At 38.8% G+C, this 20,769-nt stretch overlaps 1 protein-coding gene across 2 annotated transcripts; it reads right to left on the bottom strand.

Moving 5' to 3' along the window:
- Positions 1-1,747: 1,747 nt before the first annotated feature.
- Positions 1,748-20,540, bottom strand: FAM102B (family with sequence similarity 102 member B). Of its 2 annotated transcripts, none has more exons than XM_027667623.1 (11): positions 20,315-20,540; positions 10,248-10,368; positions 9,588-9,617; positions 8,974-9,090; positions 7,756-7,802; positions 5,624-5,730; positions 4,991-5,086; positions 4,266-4,452; positions 4,056-4,183; positions 3,596-3,665; positions 1,748-2,056 (listed from the first exon to the last, which is right to left on the bottom strand). In XM_027667623.1, the coding sequence occupies exons 1-11, from the start codon at positions 20,533-20,535 to the stop codon at positions 2,041-2,043; spliced, it is 1,140 nt and encodes a 379-aa protein (XP_027523424.1). In that variant the 5' UTR covers positions 20,536-20,540; the 3' UTR covers positions 1,748-2,040. The 2 variants fall into 2 exon arrangements, with proteins under 2 accessions (XP_027523424.1, XP_027523423.1); XM_027667622.1 differs by having other exon boundaries at positions 1,748-2,061; positions 20,315-20,536.
- Between the last annotated feature and the right edge of the window lie 229 nt (positions 20,541-20,769).

Raw genomic sequence — 20,769 nt, 5'->3', positions numbered from 1 at the left:
GTTTTCCTCAAACTATATGTAGTTTTCCTCAAACTATATGTAGTTTTCCTAGTAAACCTAAATGAGTTACCATCTAGCTACTAAAGGTTTTAATAGATTTGTCAACAAGTGTAGTAAGAGTACTGAAAGCAAATAATGTATTCAAATATACAAAGCAAATAACGTACTCAAATTTCTTGCATTGTTCGCTTGCAGTAGGATTATTTTGGTACGAGTTAGTTATGTGACAGGAAAGGAAGCTATAACGTTCTAACAGATAGTTGTATACTAGCAGTTGAGTAGTTTCTGTTTAAAATTCCTGTGGAGAACAGAAATGGATAATACCACACTTCTATTAACAGCAGCTAGAATAGAATCTTTGCATTAAATCTTTTAAAGAGATTATAATTAACAGTAGGAAATAAAAGTATTTAAGTACCGAAACTGAGAAATTGCTCATATTCTTCATATTCAATAACAGTACTCAAGCTTTAAAATCTGAGATTTCCTTAAAAATACAAATAAAAATTGGTTTAATAATTCTGGTATGGATTTCTAGAAAACAGTCTGCTTCTTCTGATTTAACCTATTAAATATGGCCTACTTCTATTTCAATAAAAGGTGTCAAACATCATGCTGAGCAGAATTTGAAGCATTCTGAGCTTTCAAAAGTGGCCACACTATTTTTATTTATTCCAAGCCTTACTGATAAACAGAACCACTAAACATACAAAATTAAAGCCATTTGCAGTTTACAATTAATTACACGTGTCACCTAACATATCCCTTTAAAAATGGATTCTTTCCTATTCTCAGTGAAAATTTAAAGAGATCTTTCTTGCCTGTCAGGCAAGTCACTACTTGTGCAAATTTAAATACAGTACATTGACTTTAATGCAACAGTGGACAGATAGTGAAGAAGGAAGTGTTCAACAAAGATGTTGCACACTAAAACTTTTTCAGAGTGCAGAGCATGTCTACAATAAAGTGCTTCTCTTAACAAGTTATAATAATAATAGTATAGATGTTTACCTAGTTTTAAAGCTTAAATTCTTAGTAAATTATTTAATCTCCCTGTATGTCCCCAATCCTGCAAGGCACATTCAAAACACAAGCAAAGCACTAACTGTGAAGGATTAAGCTACAATAAAAAAAATGTAAGTGGTAGTAAACTACTGACTAGGTTTGTAAACAGTACCATCCCATTGAATCTTAATGTTCATGCATTGTTGGAGTGAGTTTCTGTCTGTCCTCCAGATGTAACAATCAAGCCAGCTTTCTTGCTAAAACTCTTCTGTGCCTTAGTGTTTTGATGTGGATTCCCACTTCTTTCATCACTTGAACAAAAAACATGTCACGTTTGATGCATTTAAACCTGTGGACTTGATTTACAGTTAACACAATTGATTACTGGCTGGTTTAGATGTATTTAGTTTTGGTGGGGTTTTTTTTAAATGTGTGTGGAGTTCACTTCTGCTGTTCAACCTTACAATGAAGTTGTGCTCAGTACTCCTAAGCTTTTAGTTCTGTTAAAACATAGCTGAGCTGTTTTGTGGAGGCCACAACATTGGCTTGATAATGACTGACTTGATAGAAGTAATTAGCCTCTATAAGACTACAGTGGCAGGTAGAATCAAATTGAGTAATTACTTTTTTGAGGTGCATTTAAGACCAACTTTCAGAAGATTCTTTTCTAATGCAGTCATGAACAAAGTACATCACCACAAGTGATCTCTTGTATAAAATACCGAAATGGGACTTGCTTCATCATGCTTCCAAAGATGTTTCACACAAAATTAATCCCAATAACATCAGATAGAGCTTACAAAAACAGTCCAAGTGCTCTCACAAGGTATACACAGTTAAACATTCCCTTCATACCACAGAAGATGATGCTCTAGGAGCAAGAGGCATTCCATTCCTTTTCAGAAAAATATCACATTGAGTTAATTTTGTGTTTCTCAACTCTTGCAACAGAGCAAACAAAACCAGAAGTATCAACACCAGAGCTCAAAGTTTTCCTCGTTTGTCATTCTAGTTCAGCGTTTTATCACCACCTGCTCATATGCTCCAGATCCTACTCTGAAAGTTTGAAAGAAATTAGTTCAATGTCAATTTAAATGGAAGCTAAACAGCAAATATCACAGATCAGCAGTTTTATTGTTTAATCAACCCAATCAACACCCAGCCAAAAACCCCCCAGCAACCCCCCCAACCAAACAGCTAAATGTGAAAGGTGATTATTATCATACCACTGAGTCACCTACAGTTTAATGCATTAAAGTGTTTTTTGTTATACTGAAGCCAAAATAGAGAATGAAAAGTAATGTTACTGAAAAAGAAGTTACTGTTGGACTTCTCTATAATTTCTTAAACATGACCTTTAGGATACCCCTCCCCACAGGTATATCATATGCAGCTAATACTTTTAATACAAATTTATACATAAACAGATAAATTATCTAAAGAACCAGTAAGTGATAGTTATCTTACATTAGAATACAAGAAAAACATCTTCCAGTCTTTTGTTCATGCATTGTAAAAAAAAAACCCTCCACATGACAGACCATAGTGGATGGTTTTCCACAGCAAATTGCAGTACCGTGTAAAAAATTAATGGGGCAAGCCCTGCCTTAGCTTAGTAGTGTGCCTGGCCTGTTGTGGTAACTAAATTAGGACAGACCTCTCTATACTACAGAAGTGTGTTCTGTACTCAAACACGTTATCTGAGATAAACATTGGTGTGTTCAGTTTGCAGATAAGCCTTTTTTTTAAAATTATCTTTTAAACATCAGGATTGCTTGCACGTATCAAATGCAATTATTTTATTACTTTCAACACATTACTAGCTGCCTTTATACCTAACTTCATAAATAACTGCTGAAATACTAATGATGTGCTAATTTCTTGAGATAAAAATGTTGAGTTATATTGGACTGTAGAAACATGGTATTAGAGCATATTCTTGCCTGTTTCTCATGCTTCTCATCTGAAAAGATTAATACATTCAGGTCGAGTCACATATTAGAGTATCTGAAGAGGGTTTAGAGAAGAAAAAATGTCTCTTGTTCTGAAACAACTACAGGAAGATAATCTGAAGCAGATTATCAAAGGAGCGGGTACAGGGCTGCAGATAGTTGAAAGAGAAACAAACCATTGAAACAAACCATGTAACAAATGGAAACAGGATTCATGAGAAAAACCAAACTGAAGAAAATTACGCTTGTTATCAGGAAGACATACAAGTTTGAGACTGTAAAGGTAGATGTTAAAACACTTAAAACTTTCCACTCCAGTGGAAAGGCTAGAGAGCTAAGATTTGAAACTGGTGTCTGTTTCCTGTGTTGATACGGAAACATTGCTCATATCTGAAAACTCTGGAACTGAGATTCTGCAGGAGGTCTGGAAGTTACAATTCTTATGGCTGACACATTGATTCTGTTTTGGAACTAATCTGTGTGTTCTGTTTTAAAAGCTGACAATCTAGTTCTTTTGGTGCTTTGAAATTATGCAAAATAAAAAGATACAAAGATCAAGAATATAGATAAAGATAATTGCTGTGTAAGATGCATTTTTATTTAGTATTGTCTATGAATTAGTTGTTTAGGTTACATACCTGTTAGGTAGATGATGGCTTCCAAAAGAAGTGCTTCCACCAGGGCCCACAAATAATCTTAAACCTTCTTCTAAAAAGCAAGTGAATTAAAATGTGTTAGCTATATGTTGCCTTACCGAACACTAAGTAATTTTGAATCTACTAGTTCTGTAGCTGATGCTTTCAGATGCAAATATGTCAATTAATGAAGAACCAAACTTCACATGGTGTAGGTTGGAGGAACTACTTTTGTTGTAGATTTGCACCTGCTCTTTTTAGGCTTAAAGTAATTGCCTGGGAAAGCTCCCTGACTCATGTAAGGGTTGTTAGACTTCTGGGAGACAGAGTGAAGCAGAAAATGTAGTGATCCATGTGCACAGTCCTTATGATTACAAGCAACAGGAACTATGAAGAGAGTGGATTTTCCTGCGGCCTGTAATGTACATCAGTTTTTTCTAAGCTTCCTTATTTATCTCCATACCTTCTGCACTTGACTCTAAACTGAAGTCTTGACTCTGAAGTATTTTTTCAACTATATCATCAGCGTCAACTCTGGTAGCATCAACCCTCTTTAGCTGTGACTCCACAGAATCTTGCTTTACAGGATGTCTGCAAAAATAAATATATTTAGAGCTCTTAGAAGTAATTTGTGTTTTACTTCTGCTAGATAATGCCTTCACGTTAAGTGTACCTGCATTGTTTTTCTGATGGTGCATCTTCAGGAGATGTATCAATATTAGCTTCAGTTACTTTTGGCTCAGACTCTTCACATGGCTCTAGAATACTTCCAGTTCCCGTTGAGGTACTCCCCACTGAGGTGTTCCTCCTGTGGCAGAGTTCAGACAGACTGGATGATCTAGAGTGACATGTGCTATATCCTGTTGGAAAAATGCAGGAGATTTGGGTTAGGTATGTTCTTGACAGCCAAGGTCCATCCTGAAAGCAGAATTTGTGTTTTGTCTTCTTATCAAGAGACTTCAAAAGCCCTATGAATGTATGTGCATACATAAACTAGGGAATTCAGGTTTTGAATTCTAGCACATGCCATTTTCTTTTTGTTCTAAATAACTCTTACTTCATAAAAAATATCAAATATCATGGCAAATGTCATTCCCTTCAGCTTTTAGAGCTACGTCTCTATTTGCAAGTTGTTTTTACATATGGAAGACATGAAAATCTCATTCAGATATGTTAGTTGAAGGGAACGAGGGCAAAAAGCTTTCTGGCATCAGAAGAGATCGTTCATTGTGATTTTAAGAAGGGAAAAAGTGTTACCCTCAGCACATCTGAAGGTCCTAGGAAAAAGCTTTCAACTTCAAAATCTTTTTAAACATAAAGTATATTTATTGTCTACTGTCTAAACCTGTGAAAGTAAATAATTCCCCAACAACTTGTAACAAAATTATTAACAGCTACCTGACAGTTTTGATTGCTGACTTGCATAGCTTGATGTTCTGGAATGTCCACATGCACCAAGTTCATCTGGGACAGAGGCACTCTTTGATGAGATATCTGCAACATACCCAAGTCAGATAGTGTTCCTAAAGCCAGCTTTACTACTATTTTGCCTGTAATCTTGATTAGATTCAAAACTCAGATTTCCCAGAGGGATTAGAGATTTGACACTGGTTTTCTGCAAACCTTCTGGAGATTCAAGTGCTGCAAAAATACCATGTATGTTAATGAATATGCATTCCTTAAAAAAAAAAAATCATAATATGTATCTGAGTAAAACAGAGAACAACCAGAGTTAGAAAGATTTGTATGAAACGTAGTTCTAGATTTGTCTACAGTGTCAACATTAAAGAGGTGACCATGCTTTCTCTAGTATCATAGTAGAATGTTGTGCCAGATGTTTTCTGTCTAGAAAATTAACTGTGGTTAAGAGCTTCACCTGTGTTTGGAGTAGAAACTAATAAGCCATGTAAGAAGGTTCCTTTGTGGGCCAACTGTCAGCATCCCTTTAAGATTCGAAGTATTCTGTACATCTCCTTGAAGCTGTGAGGCCAGTTATTAAAACACTGAGAAATTAAGAGCATTATTATTTACCTGCTACACCCAGATGTGCTACTTTTAAGTTTTCTCCACCTTTCCTGTCTTCATGCAAAGATTCTGATTCTCCAGCAATTGCTATAGATGTTGCTGTGGAAGGAGGCCTGTAAGAAAAAGGTGGTTCAGATTTGCTGTACTTTTGTTGCAATCCCTCCAAATTGATTAACACATAGTTCTTCTTTCAAGTAAGTTGGCATAATTCATACTGAGCATCAAGTTAACAGACCTACAATTCTAGTCCCCTATTGAAGGAAAAAAAAAAAAAAGCTTTTTCTACTGAGCTTAAGGACATTTTACAGAATCCATCTGCTCAGCCCTCAGGCTTCTGGGGATCGTGGGAGGGGCTTTTCCTTTTTTCATGATTTGGGGGAGTGATATGTCTTTATTTTGAAGTTCTTATTTTTTTTTAAGTGTATGAATCACAGGATAGTTTACATGCTAAGAATATATGTAATTCAGTACTTCATGGAATGCATGACAAGATGATAAATTAAAAAAATCCCAAACGTGCACAATGTGACAGTTGGCCAAGTTGCCTGTGTGCTGTGATGTACTCCTGGCTTTGTTTCATCTGTCACAGTACAGGAGGAGATTCTGGGCTGGTAACCCTTCCACTCCTAACAAAGGGGCCTATGTATTCCCCTCTAAATTTTACCTCCTACAAAATAAAAAAAGCATCATGTATGACATTTATTTAAATTTTGGTTCAATATTAAAAAACTTTTAATAAAGCTTAAATGCTTGTTTAAGCTAATACCAAGATCCAAAGGGATATAAAACCTCTAAGTTTGTGTTTGGCTAGTGCAAAAGAAACTAATAGAAAATGACAAAGTGAAAGCAATCTTCTCTTGCAAGCAATACAATCAAAATATATTTCAAGATGTTGCCTACAGTTTTTTTAATGCTTTGTTATTTTCTACTTTGGGAACAGAATGTTGGTCTGCAAACAAATGGATATTTGTTGACATTTTTAGATCTGACATATTCAATAAATTAGTCACTGTCTTTATGTACAGTAACATATCCCCTCTTATGTTATGTTTGAAAGTAAAGAGAGAAAGAAAAAAAAGCACTACTGGAAATACAGTGCTTGTGTGATTTAACTGCCTAACATACTTCTGAAAGCAAGAGCTGAATGCTTTCAGGGATGCCATCCCAGATCAAACATCAAGCCTTCTAGGCTTCTTCATAAAATATGTATCTGATTCCAGATTGTGAAACTGTTTTGAGGCTTATTTTGCCTTCTACAAAGGACATCTGGATTAGATAAATTTTTTGTTCTGTTGTGTTGAAAGTTTATGTTCCAGGAAATGGTTATATCACCAGTTTGGCAGAAAATGCCAAGTCTGAATAACTGGAGTTAGAGGTTTTTTCCTAGGGAACCAGAAAGCTATTTAAGTACTAATTTCAACTCCTTCAGTACTAGCCGGTAAAAAAACAGAAACACATCATTTTATTAGTATACAAGAGTAATGATTTGTTGCATTTGAGAAATTGCTTATTGGTTCCAGTGATGTATTTGTTAACAGGTCTGACTCTAAAGTAAATTTACTAAAGCTGCTCTAAAGTAAAAGAGGTGCTAAATAACTAAGGATACAGAAAAGTTTTGCCCAATCAAACAAATTCAGATAACACCCTCTTGGTATTTATTCAGTAAGCACAAGATGAGACTCTGCAGTGTTCTCTTAGTGCAAGGGGACACTGAAGAGTTCCTATGGTGAATCACCTAAGTTAGACTGGTGCAAAACCATTGCAAAACTATTATGTTTCCCTAACTACAGATTAAGGACAATGAGACTGAGTATCTTCAATATGTAGCAGTGTATTTTCCTAGCTACCTCCCCCCTCAGATGTTACCTCCTGCAATTTTATTAGGTTGCATATGTCTTTGCTAACTAAACATCTGTAAGTGCTTTCTCTTGTATTAAGTCATATCACACTTCTGTTGTGTTTTTTTTTCCCAAAAGAATCTTTTAAAATCTTAAGAGACTTGTGAATAAAAGGTGTAACAGCGCGTTTTCCAAACACAAGTATTAGTCAGATCACCCTGTATCAAGTCCCTTTATATAAAGTTGCTGCAGGAACAGTTTTCCTTAAGTTTTTTTTCTTTAGACTTTTAACAAACTTACGTTTTAAAGCATGGGTCTCCAGCCATTAGCTGCATGTTGATCAAAACCTACATGTTAAGGAAACAAAACCCACTGTAAGAAAAAAAAATTGATCGGTGACACATACATGGTCATGTCACTAAGTTACACTTGCCACAAATATTAAATTTAAGTAAAGTACAATGCCATCATCACACATGCAAACTGTCACACTTAACCAAAAAGTTACATTTTTTTCCTTAGTAGGCATGCAAACAACACAAAATAGCATTTAAAGTAACATAGTTACGTGTACAAGATTCTGAAAATGACACATAGATCAAGGAGAATCTTAAAATCATTAATAGTTAAGATGGCTTCAAGGGAAAAACAGAGACAAGAAATCTAAAACATTAATGAGCAACCAGAATATTGTTTAGAACAGTGGGTGTTGAAGTATGTTCTTTGCTGAGGGTGTTTAGCAAACTGCTGCTTTACAGGAATGGGTTGTGCTGACATCAGACCCAGCAAAACCACCCCAGGTAAATAAGCCATAGGACACAGTGCATTGAGAAGGCTTCTGAGCCAGGTCAAAGCCATCAATTACAAGTGTTCTGGACACAGCCTGTGACCATCAAAGAAATCAGAAAGTGCATGCATACTGAATAATATGGGAAACTCAGCCTAGTGTCTCAGTAGGAAAATTAATTTTTTTTAAAATTACTTGAAACATTGTCTAAGGAATTATTTTCATGTTTATGGAGCTTACTCAATTTTTTTAACTCCATGGAATAATGGAAGAGGATGGCAGAGGAGGTTTCTTGCAACAATCCTCACCAACTGTTACATCAATTACTATTAAATAGAAAACAGAAAAGCCCCAGGAGTCATGGAGGTGTTGAAGCTGCCGTATGCATAAATAAGCCAATTAACAGATTCACTCTCAGAAAGATGCACAGGAAGTTGCCCAGTCTTAAAGATATAATGTATTAACTTGTTCATTTTTCAGCTACCATTAGAATACCTTTTGAAAGCTTTTCTTTTACAGCTATCCAGCTCCATTTCAAAGAGTAGGACAAGTTGTATTTTTGACTGCATGGATTTTAAAGATTGTCTCTAAACAACGCTTTTGTTTTTACTTTAAATAGCTCTCCTTCTAGAAAGAGGTTCAGCAAATAAGTTTTAAATTTCATTAAGTGCTCAGTAGTACCACTTGTTCTCTGCTTTATTACTTTAAGTATGATAAAAGAAACAAATTACTTTGAGAATGGAGTTGTCTTGTCTTGTATTTTTGGTATCATAACCTTCCAGTAAACAGCGACGAGTGGTATTTCCCGATCCAGCAAACTCTGCTAGATTTAGATCTGCAAATCCCAGCTGTTAAGAGAAAATGACAAAGTTATCGGTAAGCATATGACTAAATGAAGGTACTTGCAGCATCCAACACTGAATAACACTCAACAGCAGTTTCTCTGCTGCCAAGCAGAGAGGATGCCAATTAAAGGGAGTGGCCCCAGGCAAAAAGCAGAAAACTAACTTTGACTGTCAAATTCAGCATAGTTCTGTTTTCAGTTAAAAAGTTAAAGTACCCAAAGAGAAGGATAATGAGGAGAGTTTTCTTTATTTTTTAATGTAAACTCCTGCTATTTTTAATTCTTTCCACATATCAAATTGAAAGAAAAAAAATGGTGGTATAATATTGTTATATACTTTCTAAGTGCACTGATAGAGAGTTCCAACAGCACTGTGTCACTATAATGCACATAATGAAATCATAGGTATTCGAGTACTATTCTGGAATTACTTTAAAAGGGCATAAAAGGACAAGAAAGAAAAGCTTATCTGTAGGCAAAATTACCTACGTCTCAATTTACCTTTGCATATGCCTTTCCTCCTTTTAATTCCTAGGAAAAAAAAAAAAGGAAAAAAGACACACCATTAAGCCATTAAAGATACTGACTCATGATTTTCCTTTGTTTTGTTTGGTTGGTTTTTTTAGAAAAGCAGATACTAATCTTTGTTTTAAAATACCTCACCACACATGCTAGACTGTGTTGTTGTCATTTAGAACTTAGTATTCATAATGCCTTTGGTGCATGCCAGCAGGAGACTGTCATCCTGGAGAGGGGGAATAGTGATTGCCTGATGCCATTTGGCTTTTCAAAGGTCTGGCCCCAAAGGTAGGACGTGCTGTGTACAAAATTCTGGTAGTTAGCATAGTTCGAGGCCTCTAAGCTTATTGCTGCTTGATGGAAGTATCAATCTTTATAAAGTTTGATAACTTTATAAACACTGATGAGGGATTCCTTTGATGCCCTGCTGGAAAAAAAGTGTTCTTTTCAAAAAGAACATAAAACCCCCATGAATTAGTCAAAGTAAGGTAATTCATAACATTACCACGAAATTTTGACAAAAGGAATACCTGACATGGTTGCAGCTAAAATTTACCCTGTGAAGTTTATCAGACATTCCAAAATTAAAACAAGTGAAGAAGGAGCAAGGAAAGAGGAGAGGAGGGGAAAAGAGCTACTTACCTTCCGTACAGACACCCTGCACGTGCAAGTATCCAGAATCCCTGTTGTGGCACTGGCACTGATTTTACACATAAATAAGAACTTTTTCTTCCAGCGGACACAGTTTGCTTGCACCACCTCCCTGCAAATAGAGAGCATACACTTAGTAGTAGTGTCATATACATTCAGAACCATTAACTGCAGTAAGACAGCTCAAGAACAAACACTGTTTCCACTGTTTGTAGAATCATCACTTCATGCAAATTGTGTTCCAAAGCCTGAATAATAATAATCCTCCATTCTTCTCTTTGACTAGTAGCTGCTTCAAACCTTGAACACAATATAAGACCTCCAGAAAAATTAAACAGCCATGTGTTTTTGCAGAAGAATGAGACCATAATTTCTCCAGTTTGCCTTGGGAGACTGAAGTTTTCCTGAACATTAGCTCTCAGGCACTGTCTTCCAAGTCACTGAGCTTTGCTCTGTGCTCAAGATAGCGTCTTTGACAAGTAGTTTTTTAATACAGAGAAAGGGAGCATCATACAAGCAGAACTAGTTACATTTGAGACTTGGAAAAGCAGAAAGGACATGATGTGGAATAAACAGACACAACGTAATGAACTTGGGGCAAACCAGAATTTCAGCTATATACGCAGATTGCCATTTGAGAGCAAGATGACATATCTGAATGGATTTGTTCCTCACAGGAGGATAGCAGTCTGCCAGTATGATGCAGCTGAGAAAAAGGCAAAAATGTAGAATGCTTTCAGCTATATTAATGTCATTTTGTAAGGTTCAGATAGAACACGTTATTCTGTTGGGCCAACAAAGCAAGAATAGACTCCAAAATGAACAGGTACAGGAAAACTCTAGTATCTTAAAAGAAAAAATTGCATATAATAAAAATATACTGGTGTTTCAAACACTTGAGAGACCAAATAACTTTAAGTCAAATGAAAAGTGGTTAGGACCAAAATAAAGTATAACCAAACACCCACTTAAAACTGAAAGTTAAAAGGTCTCAAATCACAGAGCAAGTTTCAGCCTTCAAATAAGAGAAGAAGCAGCAAAAAAACCTTATTGTATTTTACAGCAAGGTTGGCCAGTTTGTCAATAACGGCATGTAAGGACTGTGATTCTGAGGGACCTGCCTCAGTGATCAACAGCTCCTTTCTAGCCCGATCTTTCTAAACTCAAAACTTGGAGAAGAAACTGAGATAATTTCTTCTACCACTCTAATCACTGAAGTACAGTCTTAACATATTAAAGTGATATTTATCCTTTTTCTCTTCAGTTTTTCTAATGCATACATTGCTATGTTTTATATTAACTTCTTGCAGTAGCTTATTATTGAAGATCCAGCTTGATGTCTTTAACAGATCAAATTCTATGGTTTTGCATAAGTTGAAGTCAGAGTTCATCAAACCTATGGAAAAGCAAAGAATTGCAGGGCACTCACAAAAGCTCCCTGTGCTCTGCTGCTGAGACAGCCAGCACAGTGCTCACTGGCACTGTGACCTCCTAAGGTAGGAATAAACTAGCCTGCCTAAAATGAGTCAGTTTAACGACCACAACAGACTAACAGATTCTGATGATGCGACACTGAGTCACATTCAAGCATGTGACCTAAAAGGAACATACTCCCTACACCCACTACCATTTATCTGGTATGTTTTACATCGCAAACTTTTCTGTACTTTCCTTGTACAATCCAAAACAAAACCGAACCAACTGCCCCCACTCCCACTGAACATTCTTCTAATTCCATTTTATAACAGAACATTTTGACATATTTTAATTAAAGTAAATTTTTACTAAAGAAGAGTATCAGCTACCTATTCCCATCATGCTGGAAGAAAAAAAGAAAAAAAAGGTCAAATAATCAGAGCATTTAACTTAAACAATAACATCTAACTTTATAAGATTCTTAGTTGAAGTGCAAGGCCTTTAGAAAATAAACAGCTGTATTGATTGGTTACTATGGAAACGAACTCAGATAACTTCTTGGCAGCTGTGCTACAGACACACTGGGAAAGCTTTGCTGGGGAAAGCTTTCCGCTCTGAGTCAGCTTCCTATGAGCCTCCAGTCACTTTACCACATGCAAAGCAAAACCAGTTGTTTTCTTAATCAAAAACGTATCTTAGCTACTAAGATTCATTCAGAAACGTACTGGATTGTAGTGCTTTGGTGTGATTTAATGAATGCTGTCAGTAATAAGTAACAAAGAATAAATTCAATTAACAGATATTGTAAGAAAAAGTGATTCCAAAGCATAGTTTATCATCAGTTTAACAAATTATTTTTTCTTTAGAGGGACAGTTCCACATTGACTAAATTTCAAATGCTGTAAACAAGGAGAAAATATGTCATGTTGATAAGATGGCCTGAGAGAAGTGTGGCTGCTGCAGCTCCGCTCTCCAGATCCCACCAGCAGCAAGGCTGAAGATGTATTCCTGGTAAGCACCCACAGCCAGCACACACACACAGGTCACACGCACACAAGGCACTCGCAGGCAGCCAGCCCACTCTCCTCCCCAGCTGAGCACTACAGAGCTCTGCCAGAGATACATATATCATATATATCTGTGGAGATATATAGATATAGATATATAGAGATATATATGGCTCCCAGGCTACAGCACCTGCTCCACAGCTAGTCCAGCTTGATCCCTGATGGCATTTGCATACTCACACACCTGCATTTACTCCACAGGCACACAGGTCTCTGACTCCTAGTCCCACCCCTGTGGGTTGCATTGGCTTTAACTCATCTCTGCTTTCCAGTTCCTGGCCCTTAAGTGCTCTGTCCCATGATCCCAGGCCAGCTACTGGCACAGAGGACACACAGGTCTTGTGACCCACAGTCCCACTCCCATGGCTGGTACTTAAGTCTGCTCACTCAGGTCTCCTTTTGCTGGCACCACAGACACCCAGGCCCTGTGTCACCAAACCGTGACTCCAGTTGCTGGTACTCAGACTCCCACGCTCCTATACACATTGAACAGAGAGCCCTTCCCCCAAGAAAGAGTTAGAATGTAGTTCAGTATGAAAATACAATAGACATTACTGATTAGAAACAGATTAGGCAAATGTACCAACCAGCAAACTATTTACATCTAACTGGCCCTTTTATCCCCTTAACTCCCTGTTTTTCCCACACTTGTTCCTCATCAAATCACTTAAACTCATCCCTTCTTCCACTTTTAGTTCCTCCCCCAAATGTCCCATAATAAGCCTCTTCCCCTGTATCCCATGATGTGTCTCATATGCAGCAACTCCCCTCAGTCCAAAAATTGCTTCAGTGTTAGTTTGACATGATGGGTTTCCTGCCTGGACAATGGGGCTGAGGTTCTCCTGAGACAGCCCTAGGAGGGGCCTGGACAGGGTGTCCTTTTGTCTAAGCCCATAACTTCAGTTCCCCACCTGCCTCTGTGTCCCTGGGCTTGTGTAGATGGACTTTTGATGGGCTGATGGCTCCTATGACAGGACTGGGAATTCTGTGTTTCTTCTATTCAGGAAGAAATACAGTTTACTTTTCCTTTAATACTCTGTGTTTCCCCCATGCCTGGGCATATAAGAACATGGATTTTCTCCAACAAAAACCCATTTTTCCTAAGCATTGCTAAAAACTTGAACAAAACCAGTCATTTACAAACAGAGCTTCAATGTTTCACAAATTTCAGCAGTAAGCAAACAGCTGCTCTGCAGGAAGAGCTCCACTTGTTTACAGCTCCCCAGTTAATTTGCTGTTAGTACATGCAAAACTCAAACAGAGCAATCATTTTCTATGCCACATGTTTTTACTCATAATAAACAAGTTACAACTTTAGCAACACTTCATTTCAAGAATTCCTTATAAAATATATATAAAGTCTTCATCACATGGATGAAAAACTGCTGGTTACAGGCAAATGAAGAGACATAGAAGGGAATTAGAAGTGTGAAGGGCAAACTGCATTAGAAAAACTGTAGTCAGCAAGTCAAAGGAAGTGATTGTTCCCCTCTGTTGAACACTTGTGAGACTGTATCTGCAGCACCCGGCCTGGTTTAGGGGCATTCTCAGCAGAAGACAGACACTAAAAAACTGAAGCAGGTCCAGGGGTGTAAGATGGTAGTCTGGAGTCAGGGATGAGGGGGATGAAGGACCTGATGCAGGAGAATTTGGGACCATGGGATTTTTACAGTCTGAAGATGAGGTGAAAGAAGATCTAATTGCCATCTTCAGCCTTCTCTGCTGAGTTAGAGAGAAGATGGAGTCAGATGTTTCTTAGTGGGGAGCAGAGAAAAGAGAAATTCCAAAAACCAGAGAAATTCCAATAAAATGAGGGGAAAACCATTCACAATAAAAGTGGTGGAGCAGAAGGACAGGTTGCCTACAAAAACTGTAATTTCCATTCTTACAGATTTTCTAAAGCTGACAGGACAAAGCTCTGAGCTTCCTGATCGAACTGAAGTTAGTCTTACTTTGATCAGGCAGTTGGACTACATGATCTCTAGCAGTCCCCTTTGCCCGAGATTATTCCATGAACAGAAACAGTCCTTAAAATATGAAGGCAATCAGGCTCTCTAGTGCTTGTAAATGGCAATACTGTGCTCCATGTACTGTGCTGGGGTCAGGTTTAACAAACAAACCAACAAACCCTCACCAGCTCTTTTAAACCAGGGTGCCTATTCTGCACAAGCCAGGCACCTTAACCATGAAAGCTTTTCCCACCACTCCTCCCTGTTTAACAGATGCCTGTCGTGCATCTCTTATCAGGAACTTGTTTGTGACAAGTTAGCTGTTGTTGTATCTCTTACCAGTACTTACAATTACAGTAACACAAGTCTCACAAGATTAAGCTCTTTTCATATCTGCAATAACCAGTTATGCCCCATGCAAAATGCAAACTGTAAAAACATTTTTCCTCCTACAGTAGCCCAAAGATGACCCTCTTCTGACCTAATTTTAAACTTTTCACTCCTTTGATTAATTCTTTCATCCTTCTCAAGCATATTCTCCAAATCAGTTGACTAAACACATTTTATGGTAACTATTACTGAAAGGCTGAAGAGGTACAAAGAAATTACATCCTGGAAAAAAAAAAGTTATAGTTTGTGTAGAGAACTTCCCCTTCTTACCTTTTCCTCTTCACAGAGGACAAGGTCTGGAAGCTGTTTAATCAAGTGTCTCTTAACAACTGAAAAAAACATTAAGTGGACATTCGACAATCTGAAAAGAGCACCTACAGAATTGCAAGACAGGATTTTTATCCCACTGCCAATATTCCTTACAGTGCTTTATAACTTATTTTGTTTCAGGTTATCCAACTGCAAATCCAGTTACAGCTGAAAAAGCTATCAGAAGGAGCATTATCCAGCTCTGAAGACTGTCAGCAGAATTTATACATCAGGCAGGAAGATCAGAGTGATAAGGGTAGTGATTCCACATGACAGGTATGTTTTTCTAACAAGTGTTATTATTTAAAAACAGAGAGCCGGTTAACCTATGTTACTATCAGGAGATAATTTTCCTTTCAAATGCAATAGCAGCAGTTGGGAAAAGAATGGTTAAAAGGCAATTTGAAGAGCCCAGTGAGGCAGAAAATGTACTTCCTACAAAAAATAGATGTAGTTTTAGACAGTTGAGAAGAAGGTGGCCAAGCATCACTAGAAATAAGAAGTACTTATTATCTGGAAGATAAGAAATCAGTTTCTGCAGAAGACAATTATATGCTCTAGCCTGTATCTATGAGGAATAAGAATATATTAATGGAAGTAATGGAAGATCTGAGACTTCCTCTCAGGACTCAAGAATGTGCTGTACATAAAAAAAGACCCCACATCCCTGGAATCTGTTGCAAAATAAAATGTTTTCATGAAAAACTTATAGTTCTTGGCCACCCTGAATCTGTCTGTCACAGATACCAATCATAATCAGCTTCTTAGTTTAGAATGTTGCTGTGTAAAAGAATGAAGAGAGAAACATCAGCAGTCTAAATTGTCAGAAATCAGACCTGAAAGGCAGGGGAATACGACCAAATTGAAGACTGCAGTCAGAAGAACACACCAACCAACAAGTCTTTCCTTGAGTGAGGTGCAGCTGGAAACCAAGCTAAAAATGGAACTACCAGGCTTACAGCTCCTGTAACCTAAATCTATACAGCACAGTGTTGAAAGTAACCCTCAAGAAATAAGATCCTTTACTTTCCAAAATTTCTTTGATTTCTGCATATCCCATCTGTTCATTTGCTGCTGATTGAGCAACAGCTCAGCCTATGAGCAGTTACCTACTCTAGAGGCCCATCAATTATTTCTTCAGCCCGTTAAAATGAGGGCAGTTGCAGAAAGCCTACTTGTTTTATATTTATGTCTACAGTAAAATGGCCATGAATAAATATGTTTAGTATTTGGTCTATTTTAAAGTACCTTAAAATAGTATTTTTTCCTGTTCAAAATATTCATGGGTGTAATTTTCTTCCCTGAAATAATCTCCCATCCTTTCATGGTGCATTAGACATTATGTACATGATATTTTATGACCAGGCAGTGTATAGACACACAGAATCATGGAATCTGCACAAGTGTCTGGCATTAATGTATCCAATTTCAAAGAGAGATCTCGTGTCATTGGCCCTGGGAAAGACAGAAATTTAGAAAGATGTCTCATTATACAGGAAACCAGGCTTAAGCTAGGAAAGTTTGCTAAATGAAAATGTTAGCATAACTTTGCAATCTATTTGCTGAAAACCCACCTTTGTTTATAAAATCTAAAAATACAGTGGTAAAGATCCAGAAGTCAGGTTGGAAAGCAATTTCAAAAAGGGGAGGGCAGGAATTGCTAAAACAACCAAACCAAACCTTCCCACTCCCACAGCTCCCTTCAAGATTTTCCCTGTTTTAGAGTCAAAGCTTATAACCCGTTCATTCTCCCCAGAATTCTGGGGTCCTGCTCTTGCTGAAACTCTCAAAAATTTCTTCTAGTTTAAACACTGCTGCTACTTGGCTGTTCAATGTCCTTGGATCAAAATTGTATTTGGCACTACCAGATTACTTTAAAAGTTGAATATTTTGTCAGTTGAATATTTTGAATATTATAATGCTAAATTAAGCATTTAGTATTATAATACAGAATTTTCTTTTCCTACAGAAAATACTCACAAATATGCATAGGGATGTTTCAAATAAAAGTTTTCAAATCGGAGTTCTAAAAAACTACATGCAAACACCAAAACACAAAGTGATGTGGTTGCTATTTATATACAAACCAGATCACTATGTACTGCACTATACAAGCTGGTTTTACCTGGTCACAGAATTTCTATACACTTCAGGCACACATCTGTATCAGCCAGAAAAGTAACTGGACTGTGACAACAAGTCTCCAATAACACAGACCATGTCTCCATAACATGGAGGTAGCTCCTTCTCAGCAAAGATCTGACAAGTGAAAAAACCCCTATGTTTCAGTTTCTTGAATTTTTTCTGTCTTCTTTTCATCTCACTTCAGCGATGAGAGGGATGATGTAGGTATCACATTGCTTGCAGGATCAGGGCTTTAATCATTCATACACCACGATCAGCGCAGGACTGACAAGACAATCGCTTCGATCCATTTTCATTACAAGTTGCTACATATGGGCCTTTATTCCAAGGCAACTGACCTGTGTTTTTATGACATTTCTTTCTCAGTGAGCAAGCTTTGGAAGCAAAATGCTAGTAATATCAAGGTGGTTTATAGACTATAATTATGACCTTTTTTTGCCCTCCTTTTTTTTTAAGGCAAGAAGCAGCAAGGTATTGGTGTGTATGGATACCAAATTGAGAACTTAGTAGCTAGAGTACTAGACCTCAGTAACAAAAATAAAAGCTATGAAGAAAACAGTTTTCCTCTGTATTATAAAATTTTTGAAATGAGTTTGTAGATTACTTTCTGAAACAACGGAATTCTTCAAACTTCTTTTATAAGGCTAAAAACATTACTACTTTAGGAATATAACTGCCAGCTCACAGTGAGACTAATAAAAGCATGGCCACTACAAAAAGTTTGCAACTGACAAGTTTTGAAATCCTGCCTCTCTGATGTTAACTTAATTTCTTCCTTATTTATTCAGCCCTTTGCTGAATCACCACTGTGAAAATTCATATGTTAATTCTTAAGCCAAGAGCAAAGGCACTCCCTACATTGGCGCTGAAGGATCACTGCACAAGAATTCTTTACCTTCCTACCAGCATACCTCAACACTTCTCAGCCCAGCAGGAATGAGTTAAACTTACAGGGACCTTGTTATACCAGCATACATTCCATTGCTGTTATTTTTTAAGCCATACCCTCAGAAAAAGAAAATGGAAGAATTTCTAAACTTTGACTCTAATACAATACATCCAATACATACAATTTTTTACATCATCACAGTTCCACTGACACTTCCTACTATACATACTACCTCCTAACACACATATTTTACTCGAATAGACTATTCAGAAAGATATGCGTGTAGGCTTTCAAGCTTTTAATTTTAACATCATAAACAGGCAAGTCTAAAAAGACTAAGATCACAATAATGTATCAAAACCATCTGCTTAGTGGAAACCAACTCCTTGAAAATAGAGATCCTGTCCAGAAGATTTATGTCAGCCTGTGAAAATGACTTCAAGACAGTATGGGCTGGAGTAGGACAACAATAGCACATCAGTGCCTGAAATCATGACTGCCATCATCATCTATTACTCATGAAGAAGTCACTCACAAGAAAAATGTTGAGGAAAGGAGACGAAGTGAGAACAGAACGCTGTTCAGTTGAACACCCTCCAACCACACAGAAGAAAAATTAATCTTCAATTATACATGCTAGTATAATGGAATGGTTAAATAAGGAAGTTCTAGGCCAAGGTTCCGTTTTGATGCTTCATTCTCTTTGATTAATTTTATTTACAGAATAAAAGGCAGATAATTTAGAAAGCTCTGTAACAGCAGTATTTTAATAAGAAAATAACTGAATATTCACTGACTTGTTACTGTCTGCTCCCAGAATTCTATGAGACATGTTCCAGTAAATCCTATTCATAATAATGTTAAAGTAATATAATAACCCATACAACATGAACAAGAGTAATGGGAGGGGAGTCTCCTCCTCCCCAGACCTGAAGCCACAGCACACCCTTCCTATTGACAAGGTTCTGCCTCTGCCTGGTACCTGGAAAAAATTAACACACTGTCATTCTATTTACCCATCGCTACCCATGGACGGGGAACACTGACACGGTCGACGATGGCTCTATTGCTGAGACACAACAGGAGGAAAAGAAAGAGAAAAAAGACATTTGCCTTGCTGCATTTGCACTGCAGAACTGAGCATGAACCAAGTCAATAAGACACATGGTCTGAACACTTCCAGGAATAATTGAGGACTTTTTCATGGAACTTCGCTCTCCAGGTAAATATCCACAGAACGAAACACAGCAAGCCACTGTCCAACAGAATGAACCACTAAGTTTGCCCAACTCACAGTCACAGTGGGCAGCTCAGACTACAGACTTGGGAATAAGAAATTTCTTCCCCTCCCTTACCCATCTGATCAGCAGGCGTTACAGCTCCAGGCATTATGGCACAAGCGACCTGTTTCTTTGGGACAACCCTCATCCCTGAGGGATTCATGTCCCCTGTTACTCCGTGTTTAAGAGCCTCAGTGTTTATTTTACAACGTTACTACTTCAGGCAGCGAGCGGCCACGCAGACAGAGGAGCCTAGAAATGCTCCCACATCTGTTCTCCCGCCGTTGGTGCTGGCAAAGCAGGCGGGACGAGAGGACAGGCAGTCTGCCCAGTGTCACGCCGTGCCACAGGAGCTTCCCGATCGCCGAGAGGAAAGGCGAGCAGCCTCCAAAAGCCCCGGGGCAGCCGCCCCCTCCTTTCCCTGGGCTCCCGCCCGCCGGGCTGAGCCCCGGGCTCGCCCCGAGCCGAGCTGCGGCCAAGGGGCTGCGGAGGCAGCCGGACCGCCCCGGCTCTCGGGGGGACGGGGACTGGAGCGGAGCCCGTGGGACAGGGGCGGCCCGCGCGGGGCAGGGACCCCGCAGCCCCCCGGCTTGCGAGCCCCGGAGGCACCTACCGGGAGGATTCCCCGCTGAAGCTGCCCCCGTCCAGCAGCCGCACCTTGCAGAAGAGGATGCCGTTGACGAAGGGCACGGAGGAAAGCTCGTCCAGCTCCAGCTCCACGCGGAACTTGAACTTCTTCTTTTTCATCATGATGAAGGCCATGGGCCAGAGGCCGCCCGCGGGCCGCCCCCACGGCAGCTCCGCTCCGCGCCGGCCGCCCCGCTCCGCTACCATGCCCGGGGCGAGGGCGGCACCCGGGCCGGGCCGGAGCTCCGGCCGTTCCCAGCTCAGCTCCGCCGGCCGCGGCGCTCCCGGACAGCGCTTACATGGCAGCCGGCGCCTCCCTTTCAAACCCGCCCGCCTCCGCTCCGCCCGCCGCCGCCAGCGCCCGCCGGACCCATTGGCGAGCGCGGCCGCCAAAGGCTCGAACGCGGGCGTGTGGTTTCCCGAAGAAGCTGGCCCGGCCCA

Source organism: Corapipo altera, unplaced genomic scaffold (genome assembly GCF_003945725.1).
Source record: "Corapipo altera isolate COAL_440 unplaced genomic scaffold, ASM394572v1 360, whole genome shotgun sequence".
In the NCBI taxonomy this organism is placed as follows: Eukaryota; Metazoa; Chordata; class Aves; order Passeriformes; family Pipridae; genus Corapipo; species Corapipo altera.
This window is presented reverse-complemented; position numbering and strand designations above follow the sequence as displayed.